Source organism: Saccopteryx leptura, chromosome 3, assembly GCF_036850995.1.
Source record: "Saccopteryx leptura isolate mSacLep1 chromosome 3, mSacLep1_pri_phased_curated, whole genome shotgun sequence".
Taxonomy (NCBI): domain Eukaryota; kingdom Metazoa; phylum Chordata; class Mammalia; order Chiroptera; family Emballonuridae; genus Saccopteryx; species Saccopteryx leptura.
Genome location: NC_089505.1, coordinates 257196723 through 257217163, shown reverse-complemented (window position 1 = coordinate 257217163; position 20441 = coordinate 257196723). Strand labels below are relative to the sequence as shown.

The 20441-nt window shown below is 39.0% G+C and overlaps 1 protein-coding gene, 1 non-coding gene and 1 pseudogene across 4 annotated transcripts in view; 1 reads left to right on the top strand and 2 right to left on the bottom strand.

Annotated features, from left to right (window-relative positions):
• Positions 1-3958: 3958 nt before the first annotated feature.
• Positions 3959-20441, top strand: part of REL (REL proto-oncogene, NF-kB subunit) — a 428703-nt gene continuing 412220 nt past the window's right edge. For all 3 annotated transcript variants that reach the window (XR_010750423.1, XM_066378199.1, XM_066378198.1), the window contains exons 1-3: positions 3959-4561; positions 16879-17021; positions 19311-19459. Coding sequence is in view for 2 of the 3 variants with exons in the window: in XM_066378199.1 (XP_066234296.1) it covers positions 4552-4561; positions 16879-17021; positions 19311-19459 (302 nt within the window). In the remaining variant the exon portion in view is untranslated. The remainder of the gene's footprint in view (positions 4562-16878; positions 17022-19310; positions 19460-20441) is intronic.
• On the bottom strand, positions 8987-9190 carry LOC136401751 (U2 spliceosomal RNA; annotated as a pseudogene).
• On the bottom strand, positions 19822-19952 carry LOC136401627 (small nucleolar RNA SNORA51). The gene has a single exon (XR_010750649.1). It is a non-coding gene; the product is annotated as a small nucleolar RNA SNORA51 (small nucleolar RNA).

Sequence of the window (20441 nt, the reverse complement as noted above, 5' to 3'; positions counted from 1 at the left end):
TGGTAATGTACATTCTCTAGCTTTATTCTCCAATATTGGCTTGGCCATCTGGAACCTTGGCATTTCTACATACACTTAAGAATCACCTTGTCAATTCCAACAAAATAATATACTGAGGTTTGAACTGGGATTCATTAAATTTACAGATTAATTTGGGGAGAACTGATACATTTTTTAAAGGTTGATTAGGACTTTATTTTAAATTTAGAAATTAAATTTAATGGGGTGACACTGATCAACAAGAGTACATAGGTTTCAGGTGAGCATCTCCATGGCCTTTGAACTGCTAATTGTGTTGTGTGCCCATCACCCAAAGCCAACTCATTTTTCATTACCATGTATTTGTCCCCTTGACTCCCCTGTCCCCTGATTCCCCTCCCCCACACCCCCTGGTAACCATGTCAGTTTTATCTATAATGACTGATATTTTAACAATACTGGGTCCTGGTCGGTTGGCTCTGCAGTAGTAGAGTGTCAGCCTAGCGTGTGGAAATCCCAGATTGAATTCCCTGATCAGGGCACACAGGAGAAGCAACTATCTGCTTCTCTACCCCTCCTCCTTCTCTCTTACTCTCTCTCTCTTTTCCTCCCACAGCAATGGCTCGGTTTGAGCAAGCTGGCCCCAGCACTGAGGATGGCTCCATAGCCTCACCTCAGGTGCTAAAAAAAATTTTAGTTGCCGAACAACGGAGAAGCAGCCCCAGATGGGCAGAGCATCGCCTGTAGGGGGCTTGCCGGGTGGATCCCAGTCAGGGAGCATGTGGGAGTCTGCCTCTCACTCAATAAGAAAAAATATATATATACTGAGTGTTTCCATCCATAAACATGGTATATCTCTGGGGAGAAACATTCTCAGCAATGGGAAACCATGAACAAGGACAGAGAGAAAAGAAATAGCATAGCTTCTGGAATATGAGAAGCTACAAAACAATTCAATGAGGTGTGAAGTGCAAGCCATGGAGTGCAGAAGATGAGGCTGAAGAAAGAGGCAGTGGCCAGATTATGGAGGAATGTGTTGGACACGTCCAAGAGTTTGGATTTAAGGTTAATAGATGATTCTAAAGCACAAGAATGGTATGGGCTGATATGCATTCATACAGAGGACTCCATCAGCAAACGGTCTGAATAGGTTTGAATGGCTTTCAGAAGAGACAAAAGTGTAGACAGGCATAAGAGACTATTTTAGTAGTCAAGGAGAAATATGATTATGATTTGAACAAGGACAGTGGCAATCAAGATAAATCAGTAGGCCTGACCTGTGGTGGTGCAGTGGATAAAGCGTCGACCTGGAAATGCTGAGGTCGCCGGTTCAAAACCCTGGGCTTGCCTGGTCAAGGCACATATGGGAGTTGATGCTTCCAGCTCCTCCTCCCTTCTCTCTGTCTCTCCTCTCTCTCTCTCTCTCTCTCTCTCTCTCTCTCTCCTCTCTAAAATGAATAAATAAAAAAAATTTAAAAAATTAAAAAAAAAAGATAAATCAGTAGGATTTGATGATTGGATGTTGTGGCATTGGTGGGGGTGGGGAGGAAAAGTCAAAGATGGTTTCTAATTTTCTAACCTGTTTATGGGTAGACAGTGGTGGTAGTATAAGGAATATGGGAGGAAGAGTAAACTTGGGAGGGATGTTGAGTAGGTTGAGTTTGGAATACATATGAGTTCGCCCATGGAGGTGCGTAGCAGATAATGGAATATATAGATCTGAAGCCCAGGGAAAAATCCAGGCTGGATATATGGTCCTGTGACCATGGGTAAAATCATGAGAATGAATGAGATTACTCAAGAACTGTCTGTGAGTTGAGAGGTATTATGCATCCCTTCCTCATATTCCCATTCAGATTTTAATTTTCCTAGTTCTTTGTCCTCTTTTTCATATTACCCATTAATATCCCCTGGGTTAAAAACCATAAAAGAAATACTGTTTACTGGTCTAACATAACATTACACTTATGACTACAAATTTCAAATGGATATTCAGTACAGCCTGATATACTTTATATAGGTCTACTCACAAACCACATTTTCAGCTTTTCTTCCTTGAACCTTCCATTCCCTCACTGCCCTTCATTTTACATCATTATACTTCACTATAAAATAAAAGGCAACCTGATTACCACATTTTCATACTATCAAGCCTACCAGGTTTTCTGCATCCGCTCTGTCTTCCTTCTTGTTACCACAGAAACTTCTTCTCTGCCAGTTACCTAAGACTTGGAGGATCCAAGGACTCTTTTTATATTTTTATTTCCTATCTGAATACTTTCTTTAGGTGAAATGCTGGTTGACTTACAAATCTTTATATCTAGCCCTGCCCTCTCCAGTTAGTTTTAGTTCTGCATATTCAACTGCCTACTGGGTTCTCTAATAATCATCCATAATATAACTTGTCCAACACACAACTCCTGATTTTCCCCTTCAAAGCTGCTTCTTCACCTTTTTCTCCCTTTTTATCTGGTTGCTCAGACCCAAAATATGGGAATTTCTAATTCCTTTTTTTCTTTTCCCACCTACATCCAATCCATCATCAAGTACTTCTGGGTCTGTTATCAAAATAACTTACTAAATCTGACTCCCCCATCTCCACTACAAAAACAGTAGTTAAAACCACGTTTACTTCTCAGACTACTCCAAAAACCTCTTAACCACTTTGCCTTCAAACCCTTGTCCTTATGTACCTTAACAGGTTAACACATCATCCAGAGTAATCATTTTAAAATATAAATATAATCATGTCAATCACACTCTCAATAGCTTTCCATGTGAAACCACCTGAGATTCCTTTTTTGTCTTCACAATCTATTATTACATCACGGTATGATTTAATGCTTATTCAATAATTTAATTCTTTCCTACTTTCAACATTTTGTTGAAAGGATATTTTTAAGTTGCTAGGCAATTTTAGTATTTCCCCCCAACTAGGTTCTCCCGTTCCGGCACTTGCATGGCAGGCGATGTTCCCCATTCCCTCTCCTTGTTTAGAGAGCAAGGGACAGTGGAAAGCGCACGGAGCTTTTGGAACCGGACAACCGTGTGTTTAAACTGTGCTTTCTTTTTACTAGCATTCTGAAGTAGGAACTTAACTTCTCTGAACCCAGATTACTTCATCTATAAAATTAGGATAACAGTACTTTATAAATAAGGTAAAGGAACTGACACATACGAGGTTCTTAGCACATGAAGGAAGTAAAGTTACATTAGATTCCTTTAACTCAGCGATTTTCAGATTTACAACCGGTGTGCCGCAAAAAAATTTTAAAACATGCGATACCTAACTATTTAGTCTGGGGCACTGACCTCTTTTCCTTGTCAAATTAAAAAATGACAACAACCAACACAATAGCCTTCTGGTCTGACGGAATCAAAAGTACACCTTTTTTTTCCCTTCTTTCTTTTGGCAGATTAGCAAAAAATAAGTGGCACAGAATTTCAGTAGTTTATGTGTGCCATGAGATGAGAAAGGTTGAAAACCGCTGCTTTAACATACTAAAGTTTCTTTCCATTCACCCTTCCCTCCTGAGTAAATAAATCTATCAAATCCCAGGATTAGTGTCCACGCTACTAATCTTGAGCACACTGCTAATGATACAACGTACTACGAAGCTTTACTAAAGTACATAAAGTTAACTGAGCCTTCGCAATTTAGATATAAAGAGGGAAAATCAGACTGCGGGGGTCCCCTATGCAAATACAAGAACTACAAACGAATACGCGTACCGCACTTCCCTTACAGGGCGCACCGCGACCAGAGCGTTGCACCAGCCGGCGGCGCGGGGGTGGAGATTTGCATGTGCGAAATCAGGAAGACTGGGGAACCACCCAACGAAAACCCCGGGCTTTAGTATCACCCCGCCCCAGCCGGAGGGCCGGCCCCACTTCGCCACCCAACCCGCCCTCAAGGGCTCCCGGGCGGCCGGCCTTCTCGACGTCACCGCACCCTCCTACTCGCTCCTGAACTTTAAAACACGCTCTGAAGAACAACCTGGAGGAGGGGGATTTCTCAGGAGCTGGCGGCTTTCACACGCGGGACCATGACCCGGCTCCTGTGATCCCGCACTCCCGCAGATGCCGCGCCCCAGCTCCCCGAGCCTGACGCGAGCCAGAGGCAGCTCCCGGGGAGGGAGCACGGGCGGGGCGGGGCGGGGCGGGGCGGAGCGTGGGCCTTCGGGTGCGGGTGCGCGCGCGCCCGCCCGCCGCGAGGTGCCCCGCCCCCCGCCCCCGGGGAAGGCGGTGGTGAGCGCCCTACGTCAGCTGTGGGAAATCCCCTCCCGCCGGGCGCCTTGCGCTCAGTCCCCCCGGTGCTCGGCTCTTGACGCGCTCCGCCCCCTGGCCCTGGACAGAAGATCGCCCCGGCGACGCAGGGCGATCTGGAGCGCGAGAATTAAGGGGGTGGAAGGTGTGAGCCGCAAACCAGAAGAGGGCGGGAAAGAAGAGGGGGCGCGGGGGGTGGTCTGGGGGACAGGGTGGTCCTGCCGGCAGAGGGCTGAGTGGCGGGCTGACTGACTGTGGCAGCCTCGGGTCCGGACGCGCGGAGCGGGCGGCGCGGTGAGCGGAGCCATGGCCTCCGGTAAGTGTTAGGGCGCCGCGGGCCGGTCCCGGACTCGGGGGAAGGAGCTCGTCCGAGGGTCCTGCTGCTCAGTTTCGGGGCCTCAGTTTTGATTGTGGCGCTGTCTTTAAAGTCGTCTTATCTGGCAAATTGTCAACCTTGTAAAAACCAGGTTCAGGGTTTGCGTGCGAAATCAAAGCCACGCTCTGTAATTTGATGCCATTATATTAACCGGAACCTAGAAATTCCCAACACCTGGTTTTGGGGTTGGGGAAGTTATAATCTCAATAAAGGGAGACTAAGAGTTCATGAAAAATTGATTTATATGGAAATGGTGGTTTTCTGTTTTAGACCAGGAATGAGGAACCTTAGAACTCAGACGAGCTCTGCGTTTTGTTTTGCTTTGTTTTAGTTTAATTCCATCAAGTTGTGCTGACAGTAGTACAAAATGTGTGCCTTTTAAAGTCGCGAGGTGGTATTTTAATAGGGCTAAGTGGAAATGTTACTTCAACAAAGTGGGTAATTTTTACTGTACAGTGCGTACGCTCGAGCTTACGGAGGAATCGAATTTGGGTTTTTTTCGTTGTTTTTTTTTTGTGTGTGTGTGTTTTAGTTGTTTACTTTGCTGGAAAGAAGGGAAAAGAGGATTTTTAGAATCCCCCTGCTTTAAAATTTGGGTAGGAATGAAAACAACGTTGTATTACCTATGTAAATATTCATTTTCAGTTGATAAATGCGTGAATCTCTTGCTTTGGGGGAAAACGAATTGACCTACAGGCCAAAGAAGGGAGTCGTATTTACAGCCATGGTTTAGGTCAGGCCGTAACTGAAGGGAAGTGGATCGAGTGGACTGCGTTCGAGTTCGACCTTTTCAGGATTCGGGCGAGGTTCGTAGGGGCGCCTTCCCGGCAGAGGGAGCAGCGTGAGCAAAGGCTGGGAAGCTTCAAGTTACTGGGTAACGCTTTATTAGCAGTTACCCGAAGAGGGGCGCTTGTTTATACTTCACCCGCATGCTCACAAGCCCCTGGGACAGTGACCCTCAGTAGAAGGCTGAGGTCTAGCAGAGAAGAGGAAGTTGAAAGCTTAGAGGACTATTTAAAAGAGGTTGAGCAGAACAATGCCATAACGATTGCAATAGGCTGAAAAGGAAATTGGGGTGGTTCACATGACATTTGATTTCAGTTTGTGTGTGGTTTTCATATGAGAATAGAAATGGAGTTTAAAATATTTCAACTTTCTCTTTACCCACTTCACTGACCCCCAGACTTTCAGATAATCTTTTAAATCATAAATTAAAAGCGCGTTTAGATGAAAAGTTCAAAGATGATTTGAAATATTAGGTTAATTTATTGGTTATGAGATTCTGTATGAGAGTAGTAGAGGATGGTGAGCGTTATAAGTTTAAAAATGGTCAGCCTGCTGGCAGTTGAACGAAACTTTATTAATATATGGAATGCGTGTAACACTTGTAATTCTTTCAAAGGAAAGAGAATTAACAACCATTTATATAGAGCAGGGGGTAGTCAACCTTTTTATACCTACCGCCCACTTTTGTATCTGTTAGTAGTAAAATTTTCTAACCGCCCACCGTTTCCACAGTAATGGTGATTTATAAAGTAGGGAAGTAACTTTACTTTATAAAATTTATAAAGCAGAGTTACAGCAAGTGAAAGCATATAATAATAATTCCTTACCAAGTACTTTATGTCGGATTTTCACTAACTTTGGCAGAATAAATCTTTATAAAACAACTTACTATAGTTAAATCTATCTTTTTATTTATACTTTGGTTGCTCTGCTACCGCCCACCATGAAAGCTGGAACGCCCACTAGTGGGCAGTAGGGACCAGGTTGACTACCGCTGATATAGAGTATTGTAAGACCCACATCATTTAAAAATGTGATACAATTTAAACCTGTGTAATGCCACTACATTTTGTGCTGGTGTAAGAGCTGATTCCCTAAATTGAAGGGGAAATTTTTTTAAGGAATGGAAAGTTGGGAGTACTTTTCACAAGCTATTTAAATTGTAATTCAGTTGTTTGAAAACTGCTAAGCAGATTTTAAAAAGGAGTCTGAATGTACTTTCCTGAATCAGTTGTAAAGACCTTAGAGAAAAAGAGTCACTAAATTATAAATTCCCTCATTTACAACAAAATGGTGGGATCTTGATAACATTATACGGAGTGAAATAAGTAAATCAGAAAAAAACAAGAACTGCATGATTCCAAACATTGGTGGGACATAAAAACGAGACTAAGAGACATGGACAAGAGTGTGGTGGTTGGGGGGGGGGGGGGGCACAAAGAAAACTAGATAGAAGGTGATGGAGGACAATCTGACTTTGGGTGATGGATATGCAACATAATTGAGTGACAAGATAACCTGGACATGTTTTCTTTGAATATATGTACCCTGATTTATTGATGTCACCCCATTAAAATTAATAAAAATTTATATATATAAAAATGATAAATTCCCATATTATTTTGAAACAGTAATGTTAGCTGAGTCACAGAAAAAAAATGTGCTTTTTTTTTATCATTGTCTAGTTTATATTCTGTTTGTAGTAAAATAGTATTGAAACCTCAAAAGCTATTTTTATTGATTACCAAGCTTTTAAGACCATTTCTTCATTTCTCTCCGGATGTCATATGTAAATAGGTATATGTAGTTGAGTATGTGATCAGTATAACATAAAAAGTAACATCATAATCTCATAAGCAAATTATATAAGTACCATAGGTAAGTGGGGCTTTGACATATACTATACACACACACACACAATTCTAAGTTTTGTTTAAGTAAATTTTATCAGATTATTAAGAATTTACAGCTTGTGTTCTATTAAGTTGTCTTTTTTAATTACACCTTGATTCCAGTCTTTTTTTTTTTTTTTTTGACAGAGACATTGTCAGAGAGAGGGACAGATAGGGACAGATAGGAAGGGAGAGAGATGAGAAGCATCAATTCTTGGTTGCAGATTGAGTGACCCCTTGCTTGAGCCAGCAACGTTGGGCTCAAGCTGGTGAGCCTTGCTCAAACCAGATGAGCCTGCGCTCAAGCTGGTGACCTCGGGGTCTCGAACCTGGGTTCTCTGCATCCCAGTCCAATGCTCTATCGCTGTGCCACCACCTGGTCAGGCTTGATTCCAGTCTTTTAACATGATTAATTAGAATAGGCATTGTGAAGAAAACTGTTCCAATACCCGTTAGACCTTTATTAACTCATTAACTTGTATATTTAAATAAAAGTAGCTATTTTAAAAGTGTTTAAAGCTTCTCATTGTTTCAATAGAAAGTGTGAAATATTCCTGTGCACGTTGCTCTGTTTAACTGCCTTTGGTAGAGATAATGTAGAGATAATAGTGGTATAAAGAATGAAGGTGATATATGATAGACGTTGAGCAAAGGGAACGAGTGGGTGAAATCACCAGTGAGGAATCTGATCCTGAATCATTTTGGGGAGTGCCTGGGGTGTGTGTATTGTTGTATCTCAAATACGATTTGAGGAACTGGGCATTCCCTTTAATCTGTCCCTCTCTCATCTCTTCCCTGCAAATGATTGGGGTTGTAGGCACGTGACCTAAGTAATGGCATGGTATATACTTTTAATAACAAGGAATATTCTTTATTGTAAAGATATACAGTACAACAAAAGAAATATTGTGCAAATTGTAAATCACATGGATTATTTTTATTTATTTAAAGAAAACTTTTTTTGCTTTCCAAGGATCTAAGTTTGGATGTCAGAAATTTAGACACAATATAGAGAAAATGTTAAATGGAAAGATGCAGGGACCTTTTTTATTACATGTTTTAAACAATTTACTTTTGTTTTACCACTGTGTATATTACTCACTATACAACAGAATAGAAGAGAAAAACTGTTAACAAAAGTAAATGTTCTAGTGATTTTTCTACCCACCTAGTTCCACATACCCCTCCCCCAAAACCCATATAAATTAGCAGGACAATATTTGTCTATTTGTAAATAGTGTTCATTAATACTGCATTAGATATACTTAAACTAAAATAAATTGTTTAATTCATATTTAAATGAGCCTCCTCATTTATTATTTTTTATTTTTAAATCTAGCAGTCTTAATTAAGACAGATCATTTGTCACCACCATCTATTTTTAATTTAGTTAAATACCTGAAAAATGTAGGACAGATTTTAAATATTTCTCTACTTTTCACTCTGGAAGTTAATTTTTTTAAAAAGATTTTATTTATTGATTTTAGAAAGAGGAGAGAGAGAGAGACAGAAGAGGGGAACAAGAAGCACCATCTCAGTAGTTGCTTCTCATATGTGCCTAGACTGGTCAAGCCTGGGGTTTCAAACCAGCAACCTCAGCATTCTGGGTTAACGCTTATCCACTGTGCCACCACAGGTCAGGCAATTTTTTTTTCAACACTTTTTACACCCACATCAATGGAATCTCTAGAAATAGAATTTCTGTTGCCAAAATCTTTTATTTACCTTGTGATGTATACACCAGTCAGATACTCATCTGAAAATTCCCTTACTTGGATTCTTAAGACCCAGTTGAGAATCAGCCTGTTATATTGGATAGAGACTGTATCAGATATTAAACTGATAAGAACAGATACTACACTTGATCTTAGCCAAAACGCTGAGAAGCAATAGCCTGATATATTGGAATAAACCTGGACTTTAGTACATGATGCACCTGAATTAGTTTTTATTCCACTTCTATCACTCTATTATATAAAAATGGGAAGTCTGCAGAGTCTTGTGAGGAACAAATGTTATGCATGCCCACAAGTGTTAGTTTTCTTTTGTAGTGGAACGGTTTTGGAATTCAAACCTGTAGAAACAGCAGCTAATGAGGATCCTTGACACATTTACATATCCTGGTGATTCTAGAATTTTGTGAAACCATAAAGCCAGTATTAATAAACTAGGTCAGATACTAGATAGAAAACATATCTTTCAAGAATAGACAAGAAAAGAATACCCATTTGAAATGGTTTTGTGTAGATTTAAACTAGGAGAGTCAAATATGACAGTGATGTTTGGACTCAGTACTTCATCCATTTAAATGATAGTAAGTATTCTGGAAAAAATAAAAAGTATATAAAAAATTGCTTAGTAGATAAGCCATGTGTCCATTTGCCAAGTTGATTGATTTAACTTATCCTCTATTTAATTTTTTGATCTTAGACAAAAAGGCTGAGAAGCAATCTATTTGATTTCTTTTGTACCTTCCATGTTAGTTTTTTTTTATGTTAGTTTTTGCCTTTTTTATAGGACTAAACCCTAAATTTTCTTTGCCTCTTTGTTAATTGCATGCAGTTCAAGCTATGAAAGAGGTGGTAACTGTAAATTTTGATCATAACTAGAAAGAAAAAGGATAACTCACCTGTATCTTAAGCTAAAGATCATTATTCTGATTCAGTTGGGTTCGTAGGTTGAAGGAAGGAAAATTAAATGTTATTTTCTTTTTCTTTGAAGTGAGTAGAGGTGATAATTTGGAAAAGAATATATTCTTAGCTCCATTTGCTCCTTTGGTTCTCTGTTATCCGTTACTTCTGTGAGGGAGATGTAGTCTGCAGTCAGTTATTCTCAACTGTGATGTTAACACAGTGGCATGTTGTAATCATATGTATGCTGTATTTTGAGAAATGTTTTTGTGGGTTTTTGTTTTTTTTTTGTTTTTTTGTTTTTTTTTTTTTGTGTGTGTGTGTGTGTGTGTGTGTGTGTGTGTGTGACAGAGATAGAGAGAGACAGATAGGGACAGGCAGACAGGAAGGGAGAGAGAGATGAGAAGCATCAATTCTTGGTTGCAGCACCTTAGTTGTTCATTGATTGCTTTCTCATATGTGCCTTGACTGGGGGGCTATGGTAGACGGAGTAACCCCTTGCTCAAGCCAGTGACCTTGGACTCAAGTTGGTGAGTCTTGCTCAAACCAGATGAGAGCCTGCGCTCAAGCCAGCAACCTCGGGGTTTCGAACCTGAGTCTTCCACATCCCAGTCCAGTGCTCTATCCACTGCGCCACCACCTGGTTAGGCAAGAAATGTTTTTGATGACAGTTAAAATATTAATTTTGCAGATGATTTACTCTTTAAATAAACCAGAGTTTAAGATTAAAGGCTATCCCTATAATAATGATTCCCCTCCCCTTGTATTTGCATAGGCTTTTTAGAGTAGGAAAGAAGAGCTATAAGGAGTCAGAATTCCTCTGCTTAGTTCATCTATCACCCAGCCCATACTTGTATGTGAATTTTTTTATTCTCTAGATATGTGCATCACTATTTCCACTTCTTTATGTTTTGGGACAGTGTTTTTTGTTTGTTTTTAATAAGAGAAAGTTTGTAAAGTCACAGAGGTAGGAGAAATGAGCTCAGGAAACAAGTTTCAGAGGCAAAAGAAGGTACCCTTGGGGCTTAGGAGAGAGATTACCATGTGAGTGTGTGTGTGTGTGTGTGAGAAAAGGCAGAGCTTGGGGCAGTGGTCCTCAATCAGGAATTTGTTAAGAATTGCTTGCAAGGTTTTTTCAGAAACATGTCTGGGCTTTAGATGGATCTCTATTTCTATTCAGCAGATCTCAGGTGGGGTCAGGGCATGTATGTTTTGAAAAGCTACCTAGGTGATTCTGAAATACAACCCCAATATGAACTCTATTCCAGGAATTTCTTTGGATCTAAATACTTACTTGCCTATACCAAGATGTGTATCTTCTTAAACTAAGTTACATTTACAGTATTTTAGGTTATTTGCTATATGAGTTAGTGTGAATTTATCCCAACCTACTATTAAGCTTGTTCTTTTAGATTTACAGGGAGAGAGAGAGAGAAACATAGATTTGTTGTTCCACTTATTTATGCATTTCATTGGTTGATTCTTTTTTTTTTTTTCCCCCCTCTGGCCTGCTTTGAACACTCTAATTTTTTCAAAGTAAACGCTTCGGGCCCCTCATTGGTTGATTCTTATATGTGCCCTAGTCCATAATCTAACCCATAACCTTGGTGTATCAGAAAGACACTCTAACCAACTGGTCTACCCAGCCAGGGCCTATGATTGTTGTTCTTTGAATTTGACACCCTGGGATCCCAGCTGTCATTACTTGCTAATGTCATAATTTCTTATTTTATATAATTTTGAGGTTTAGTTTTATCATCTATAAAATAGGATAATTTCTATTCTGTTTTTATGTTAAAAGGGTTATATGAGAAATGATAAAGTGCTTTATAGTAGTGTTATAATTCCTATAATTATTTTTTTTTACTGTGTAATTAATGCTGGTTTTCAGTTTTAGCTATAAGGTTTTAGTTTATAATGTGTCTGTTTCTAATGATTGATGATCTATTTTTAACCTTATTTCAGTGTAATATCTTTATCTTAACAAACTCATACTTTATTAGGTGGGCACTATGTTTTAAAATAGCACTTTTTTTTGCCTACGTACGGATAACCTAAGTATATCCCACAAAGCATTGGCTTTTTATAATGTTCAAAGTACAGGGATCGATCCCAGCTTATTAGTTGAAGACATGTACAGTAATCAGTTTGTTTCGAACCAATTTTGAAGACTTCTCAGTGCTTTTTAGAACTTTCATGATTTGAGATAGTATTAGCTAAGAGTACTTATTTTCCCTACAATTCCCTGATTTATATTTTGCCTTCTTCTATTCCACAGATGACTACATTTCAACACATTTTATATTCAGGAAGAATTGCACTTTAAAACAGGTTATTGAGGAAGGGAATAACTGGTACATTGTACTGATGCATGGTATAAATGTTTTAGAGCTGAAAAGTATTAAACATGTAAATACACATAAAAAATCAGAATATAAATGGGTATGAGAAGTATGAAGATGTGGCCATTCTAGTACATAAAAAGCACTATTTTTTTCCATAGTAGTAGAACCTGTTGAAGAAAATCTGATTACTATGAATACATAACTTACACAAACAAAAAGATCTTCAGATTTTTATTCATTCATTCACCAGTTGTTTACTGATTATCTGTGCAAAGCACTGATGAGTAAGACACAATTCCTGCCTTCAAGTAGCTTGGAAATTAAAGTAACTTATTTTCAAGTAGAAATAGTGTCTTCCCTAAATTATAGTTATTTGGAATAATTGCTATAAATGAAAAACTGTGGTAGTTTAGAGGAGAGGGAGATTATTTCCAGCTGTGGGGCTGGTTTTACCAATAAAAAGCTTCTACAATAGGAAGAATAGATTTCAAGGTGTTTCTTTTTAAGTACTTGATATATAACTAATATTTGTCAGTATAGCTTAAACACCTTTTAAGAATGTTTTGTTTCGTTTTATTTATTTTATTTATTTATTTATTTTTTTGTATTTTTTCTGAAGCTGGAAACAGGGAGAGACAGTCAGACAGACTCCTGCATGCGCCCGACTGGGATCCACCTGGCATGCCCACCAGGGGGCGACGCTCTGCCCACCAGGGGGCGATGCTCTGCCTCTCCGGGGCGTCGCTCTGTTGCGACCAGAGCCACTCTAGCATCTGGGGCAGAGGCCAAGGAGCCACCCCCAGCGCCTGGGCCATCTTTGCTCCAATGGAGCCTCAGCTGCAGGAGGGGAAGAGAGAGACAGAGAGGAAAGAGAGGGGGAGGGGTGGAGAAGCAGATGGGCGCTTCTCCTGTGTGCCCTGGCCGGGAATCAAACCCGGGACTTCTGCACGCCAGGCCAACACTCTACCACTGAGCCAACCAGCCAGGGCCTGTTTTGTTTCATTTTAAACAACTGTCTTTTGTGTATAGACTTTTTCATAAACACACTTTCTAATTTAATGATGTCTTATGTAACAAATGAAATTATTTGAATTCTCACTATGAGCTTAGGACTTTTGTTCATATTCCTCCCTCAGAAGTTATCCACTTACCATTAATGATGTCATTCTATATCACCTTCCCACCCAGACATCTTTAAGTAGTGGGCAGGGATTTATTTGACCTTTTAGTTCAGCCACATACATGATTTAAGATTATCACTTAAAAAATACTGTTGAGTATTTTGACTTATTGTGAGGAAAATGTACATTCTTTTAAATATCCTACAAAGATATATAAGCAGATGAAATACTTGAAGCTGAAATGTGAATTTGAATTATTTGAAATAAATAAAAATATATAAGAATGTAAAATTATGGAATAACTCATCTGCATGCCTTACATTTTTCAGTAAAGTTGAAATAGTATTATGAACTTGATTAGGTTATTTCAGTTTTGGGGTTTTTTTTTGGCTCTTTGTCTTTTGAATAAACAAATAGGTAGTAAATTCAGACACAAGGAGTCTGAATCAAACAGGATAAAGTTAAAGATAACAGTAATACTTTATTTAACAACCTAAGTACAAACTGTGGAGCCATCAATGATTATTTTTCTTAACCCTGAAGTTCAGTGAGTCACCAAGTACTGTCAGTTTTATCTTTTAAATAACCCTTTGTTCCTATTATCACTACCATGTTTCAGACATACCCTCATCATTGCTCATGTTATTGTAACAGCCTCTAAAACTGATCACCTTGCTTTCTCAATCTGTTCATTGCCACCAGAATTCTTACCCTAAAATTCTGATCTGATCATGCGATTGCCCTGCATAAAACCATTCACTGATTCTCTGACACTCATACTATAATGAAATCCGAATTCCCAAATGTACTCTGGCTTTGGTTTTCTTTCTGAGGGTGGAAATGCACCCACTTCCACTGGGACTACATTGGTGATTCTTAAACTCTTCTCTTCCATCGGGGCTGTATCTTTTATATATACTGGTACAGCTTTGAGCACATGTTCTCTTTTCCCTAGATTGCCTAACTGCCCCTGTTCTCCCTCCTCTCTCCCCAGCCTTTTGGTTTATTAACTCCTTTTATCAGGCGTTCCTGACTCTTGTTTTTATTATCATTTTATACAGAATTTTATTAGCATAAACAAAATGTTATTTTTGGCCCTTTTTTAATCAAATAATTTGTATTACTTGCCTCACTGTTCTGTAAAATCCTTGAAAGTAGGAGTTGTGATACCATTATAATATCACTATAAATCATTGTTTTCAAGAAAACATCTGAAATAATCAACAGGACACTTGGAAGAACTTAATATTTTATTTCTTTTATTTTTTTGTTAAGTGAGAGGTGGGGAGGCAGGGAGGCAGAGAGACAGACTCCCGCATGCGCCCCAACTGGGATCCACCCAGCAAGCCTGCTCCAGGGTGATACTCTGCCTATCTGGGGCTGCTGCTCTGTTGCTCGGCAACTGAGCCATTTCAGCACCTGAGACGAGGCCATGGATCCATCCTCAGTGCCCGGGGCCAACTTGCTCAACCCATTCGAGCCATGGCTGCTGGAGAAGAAGAGAGAAAGGGGGAGGGGTGGAAAGAACATGGTCACTTCTCCTGTGTTCCCTGACCAGGCATCAAACCCAGGACTTCCACACACCAGGCTGACACTCTACTGCTGAGCCAACGAGCCAGGTCCAATACTTCATTTCTAATCCTCACAACAACCCAATGAAATAGTACTGTTATTACTATCTCAATTTTATAGAGTAGGAAATTTGAGAGATTTAGTAGCTTTTCCAACATTTTCCTTCTTAAGATTTGGCTGGATAGGATTCAGAAGGCCTCTTCCCATAATGTACTGATAAGATCCACTGTATTACCCTTTCTGAAGATTCGTTTGCATTCTAACACTGGATAAGCCTATAGTCCAAAAAAAAAAAAAAAAAAGATATATAATTTTAGTATACAGGCTGCTGAAGCAAACACAAAAAAGGATACTTACTTGTGGCAATTTAGAAATCACTGAGCTGATTATTTTTTTCCTTGTGGACATTCTCTTCATGAAATAAAGACACACATTGCTACGTGCTCTTATTGAAAGCACCTTGGGTGTCATTATTGAACTTTTTTCCACAATTTGGATTAGAAGGGGTAAAGGTGTATATGTTTTAGACAGCTTTTTTGACATAATAAATTATATATGTCAAAAGTATGCAATTGGTACATTTTGACATGTATACAACCTTGAAATCATTACTATAATCAAGAGAAGTAACATACCCCTCACCCTTCAATTTTCCCATCCACTCCACACCCGCAATTTTTCTTTCGTTATAGGTTAGTTTACATGTTCTAGAGTTTTTTGTTTGTTTGGTGGGGGTTTTTTGTATTTTTTAAAAGTTAGAAGTGGGGAGGCAGTCAGACAGACTCCTGTATGTGCCCAACCAGGATCCACCCAGCATGCCCACCAGGGGGTGATGCTCTGCCCATCTGGGGCGTTGCTCCATTGCGGCAGGAGCCATTCTAGCGCTTGAGGCAGAGGCCACAGAGCCATTCTCAGTGCCTGGGCCAACTTTGCTCCAATGGAGCCCTGGCTGCCAGAAGGGAAGAGAGAGATAGAGAGGAAGGAGAGGGGGAAGAGTGGAGAAGCAGATGGGCACTTCTCCTGTGTTCCCTGGCTGGGAATTGAACCTGGGACTTCCACATGCCAGGCCAACGCTCTACCGCTGAGCCAACCGGCCAGGGCCTTACATGTTCTAGAGTTTTGTATATATAAAATCATACAGTATGTGCTCTTTTGGTCTGGCTGCTTTCACTTAGCATAATTATATTGAGATCCATCTATGTTGTGTGTATCAGTAGTTCATTCTACAGTTGCATATTTTGAATTATATTTGTTATAGAAAGTAAATAATTCTTTTCCTTCATTGTATCTTACACTTTAGAAAAGATTTAAATGAGAATGGTTGAAAATTATGTTAAGTCTGTAAAGTCCCTTCTGGAACTTGTTTTGATATACTATGTATAAGTCCATTGACATTCCAGTGGAGATATAAAAATTTACATATCCTTCTGCAAGGATTAAAATGTATTTTCATTTTCAGTGAGTAGTCTTACAAGTCTAATGTAAAATCAAGCAGTTAAACCCACTTTTGGAGTGTAACATGGTACTTCTAAAGACTTTCTTTTTGATTCTTCCAGGGGAATCTTGGGGAGAAACCCTTCTGCTTGGTTTCGTGTGAGGAGTGGATATCTCTAAAGTGGCTGTCTCAGAACTTCACATTGGCATTAGCTATCAATATTAAGTGATAAAGTGCTAACTAATAAATATTATTTGAATGACTTGTATTAACACTGTATGGGAGTCTAATTTGAATGAGAGAAAAAGATGTCTTTACCACTTGATCTTAGATAATAACTATTGTGTATTTTAACCTTGTTAGTTAATATCAGGAGGGAAAATCTTTGAGTCTACTGTTTTGAAAAATAATGAAATGGTTAATCCATTATTGTTGCTCTCCTAATCTCACCCTCTCCCTTCCTTTTTAACATTCAGGTGGGTATAACCCATATATAGAGATAATTGAACAACCCAGGCAGAGGGGAATGCGTTTTCGATACAAATGTGAAGGGCGATCAGCAGGCAGCATTCCAGGGGAGCATAGCACAGACAACAACCGCACGTACCCGTCTATCCAGGTAATAGACCTTCTCCTGTGTGTGTGTCTCACTCCCAGCTGCTTCATATTTTAGCTACAGCAATTACATTAGAATCCTAATTTCTTTACAGTCATCTCCATGGACTTTTCTTTCTTTCTTTTTCCTCTTCTTTTTTGCTGATTTGGACTAAATAGCTGTGTAGGGTCGTTTCTTAAAAATAGTATGGATTCTTCATCCCTGCAGATAGTTACTCTTTATTTGTGTGTTAACCTAAGTCAAGTGATTCACAGTGCTCAGTATATATGCATTGGCAGCTTTTCATCCCTTTCATGAAACAGCTGATGAGGAAAAGGCATTCTCCTTCCAGCAGTGAACAAGATTGTTCTGTAGATTAAAAACCTGGATTTGGGAACTCAGAATTCTTCTTCCTAGAATCACTTGACTAAACTAGGGATTATGGGAAAGGAAAATGAACATATTTGCCTCCTTTTTCCTTGCATTTATTGCCTGTCCCTCATATTCTGGGTTTCATTGACTGATCTGAAATAAAGTCACTTTTAAATATCTTTTTTTTTATATTCATATAAGTTTTAAAAGTAGTTTTTGATCCAAAATGACTTTGGTAATAACTATATTTATAAAATATATTTATGCTTATATACTATACTTCATTTGATTTTTAGTGAACTTTTATCTTTTAAATGCCAATTAAAAACTTTAATGGCAGAACAGATTTTGGAAAGTGTTATTTAGTTTTTCATCAACAAATCTTAATGCACTGTTTTATAGCTAGATTATTTACAAAGTTTATAGTCTATTGAACTTTAAAGGAATGCTAAATTATAGAACAAGGCAATTGCAAAATTAATGAATCCAAGTTCCTAATTTTTGTCACCTTTTTTGGCAGCAATATGTATTTGAGTTATCTAGGTCCTTTTATTTAAATATTAAAATGGGAGAAATGCTAATAAAAGGTAAATAAGAAAATACTGTTTTTCTCATTTTTTAAGAGCAATTATTAACTCCCTAATTCAGCTTATTCTGTATATACTCTAAACTATTTCTAAGATATGTATCCTTACCATTCCAGTAAATCCTAAATATATATATTTGAATTCTCTGTCAGCCTCTATTACAGTTTTAAGTGGTTACTCTCTTTTTATTCAGAAAGGCAATATATATTTCTTGCTTGCTTTTTAAATTAAGTTTAAATTCAAAATTATGGATTTTAATGTCCTCTTACCTGTACCCATTGTTACTTAATTATCTTGCTCCCTTATTGTAAGCTGGTTTTTATATTCCCTGCTTTGTGTTTGCATATTTGCTAGCTTCCTAACTAAACATTAGCTCCTCCTCATGCTTAGAATGTCCTCTTTCCATGCTTAACTCCCCTCTTTATTCTCAGTGTTCTAGATGCACTTACTGGGTGGAAACAGTTTTGTGGAACTCAACTTGATTTATTGTCTACTGTACAGTAAACACTTGGGATGTGCTTACTAAGGAACAAATTTTTTTGTGAGATGAAATTTCACATATTAAATAAAATGGTCTTGTGTATTGGTGTGGCTTAAATAGATACACTGCTTACAAAAATTAGGGGATATTTTATCGCTTCATATTCATTTTGAAATATCCCCTAATTTTTGTGAGCAGTGTACTTTGAAAGGATGTTGATGGGATGACAGTGAACCTAAGAGCATGACATTCAGTGACTTAACATCTCAGTATTTTCTTATACTCTGTGATAATATTTGGTATAATTTTACTTGTTTTTAAAAGGAAGATAAGCAGAATCAGATTAGATAACCAATTGAATTAATATGCCAGGGAACTGAAGATAAAGTCTTTACTAGTATCATCCAAACTGCACTTGCCAGCCAATTGGACTTTATTTATCCAGTACTAACTACATTATATAAATTGAACTCATTTAGTAGGTCAGTTCTTTTTTTTTTTTTTTTTGGTGACAGAGAGAGGGACAGAGGGACAGACAGGAAGGGAGAGAGATGAGAAGCATCAATTCTTTGTTGTGGCACCTTAGTTGTTCATTGATTGCTTTCTCATATGTGCCTTGACCAGGCAGTGAGGGAGGGGGCTACAGCAGAGTGAGTGACCCCTTGCTCAAGCCAGCTACTTTGGGTTCAAGCTGGTGAGCCTTGCTCAAACCAGATGAGCCCACGCTCATGCCGTCAACCTTGGGGTTTCAAACCTGGGTCCTCTGCGTCCCAGTCCGATGCTCTATCCACTACGCCACCGCCAGGTCAGGCAGTAGGTCAGTTCTTAATGAGAAATATTTATGGATCATCTATTTTCTTCCCCCCTTTTCAGATTATGAACTATTATGGAAAAGGAAAAGTAAGAATTACATTAGTAACAAAGAATGAACCATTTAAACCTCATCCTCATGATTTAGTAGGAAAAGACTGCAGAGATGGCTACTATGAAGCAGAATTTGGACAAGAACGCAGGCCCTTATTGTAAGTATGAAATCACAGACTTCTTCAGGAATTGGAGAAGCATAGGACGCTTTGTTTCCTATCCATGTACATCTGATATTTTTTAGCAGAATAAACTAATTCCTCATTCTATTTCTATTTCCTATAGTGTACATTTAAATTTTCTTACCATTTGCATTAGAAATATCCTTTTATTCTGTGTTTAATAGACACAGTTCATGATGGTAGCAGGAATACTTACTTATTGTTACCTAAAGTAAACATAGATAATTTTTTTTATCACTCCCTGGCCCAGCTGCCACAACTCATATAAAAGCTACTCACCACATCTACTCTTTGCTTGGAGGAAGTAAAAACAAGCCCGATCTCGAGCCTCCTGAGCCCTATGTCCCCCCATTCACAATACAGACCAGGCAAAGAGCCAGGGCTGAGGTGTAGATGGGTGGGTTTACTCTGCCTCCTCTTTCTGTATAGTCAGTGTAAGAACATAGCCTGCGGTAAGCACTGGGAGGCCAACATAGATAATTTTATGCTCTGATTTGTTTTCTTAGTTTGAACAAGTTATGGAAAACTTTATAAATTTTTACTCTTGTCTTTTCCTTTCTTCTCCCTTCCTTCCTTCTCCAATTGAGAATAAGGAAAATAAAGAGACAGACTCCCATATGTGCCCCGACCAGGATCCATATGGCAACCCCCGTCTGGGACTGATGCTCTGTCCATCTGGGGCCATGCTTGCAACCCACAACTGAGCTATTTTAGCCCCTGAAGTGGAGGCTCCACAGAGCCATCCTCAGCACTCAGGGCCGATGCGCTCAAACCAATCGAGCCATGGCTGCAGAATGGGAAGAGAGAGAAAGAGAATGGGGAGGGAGAAGGGTGGAGAATCAGATGGCCGATTCTCCTGTATGCCCTGACTAGGAATTGAACCAGGGACATCCTCACTCTGGGCCAATGCTCTGCCACTGAGCCAACCAGCCAGGGCCTTACTCTATATTTTCATTAA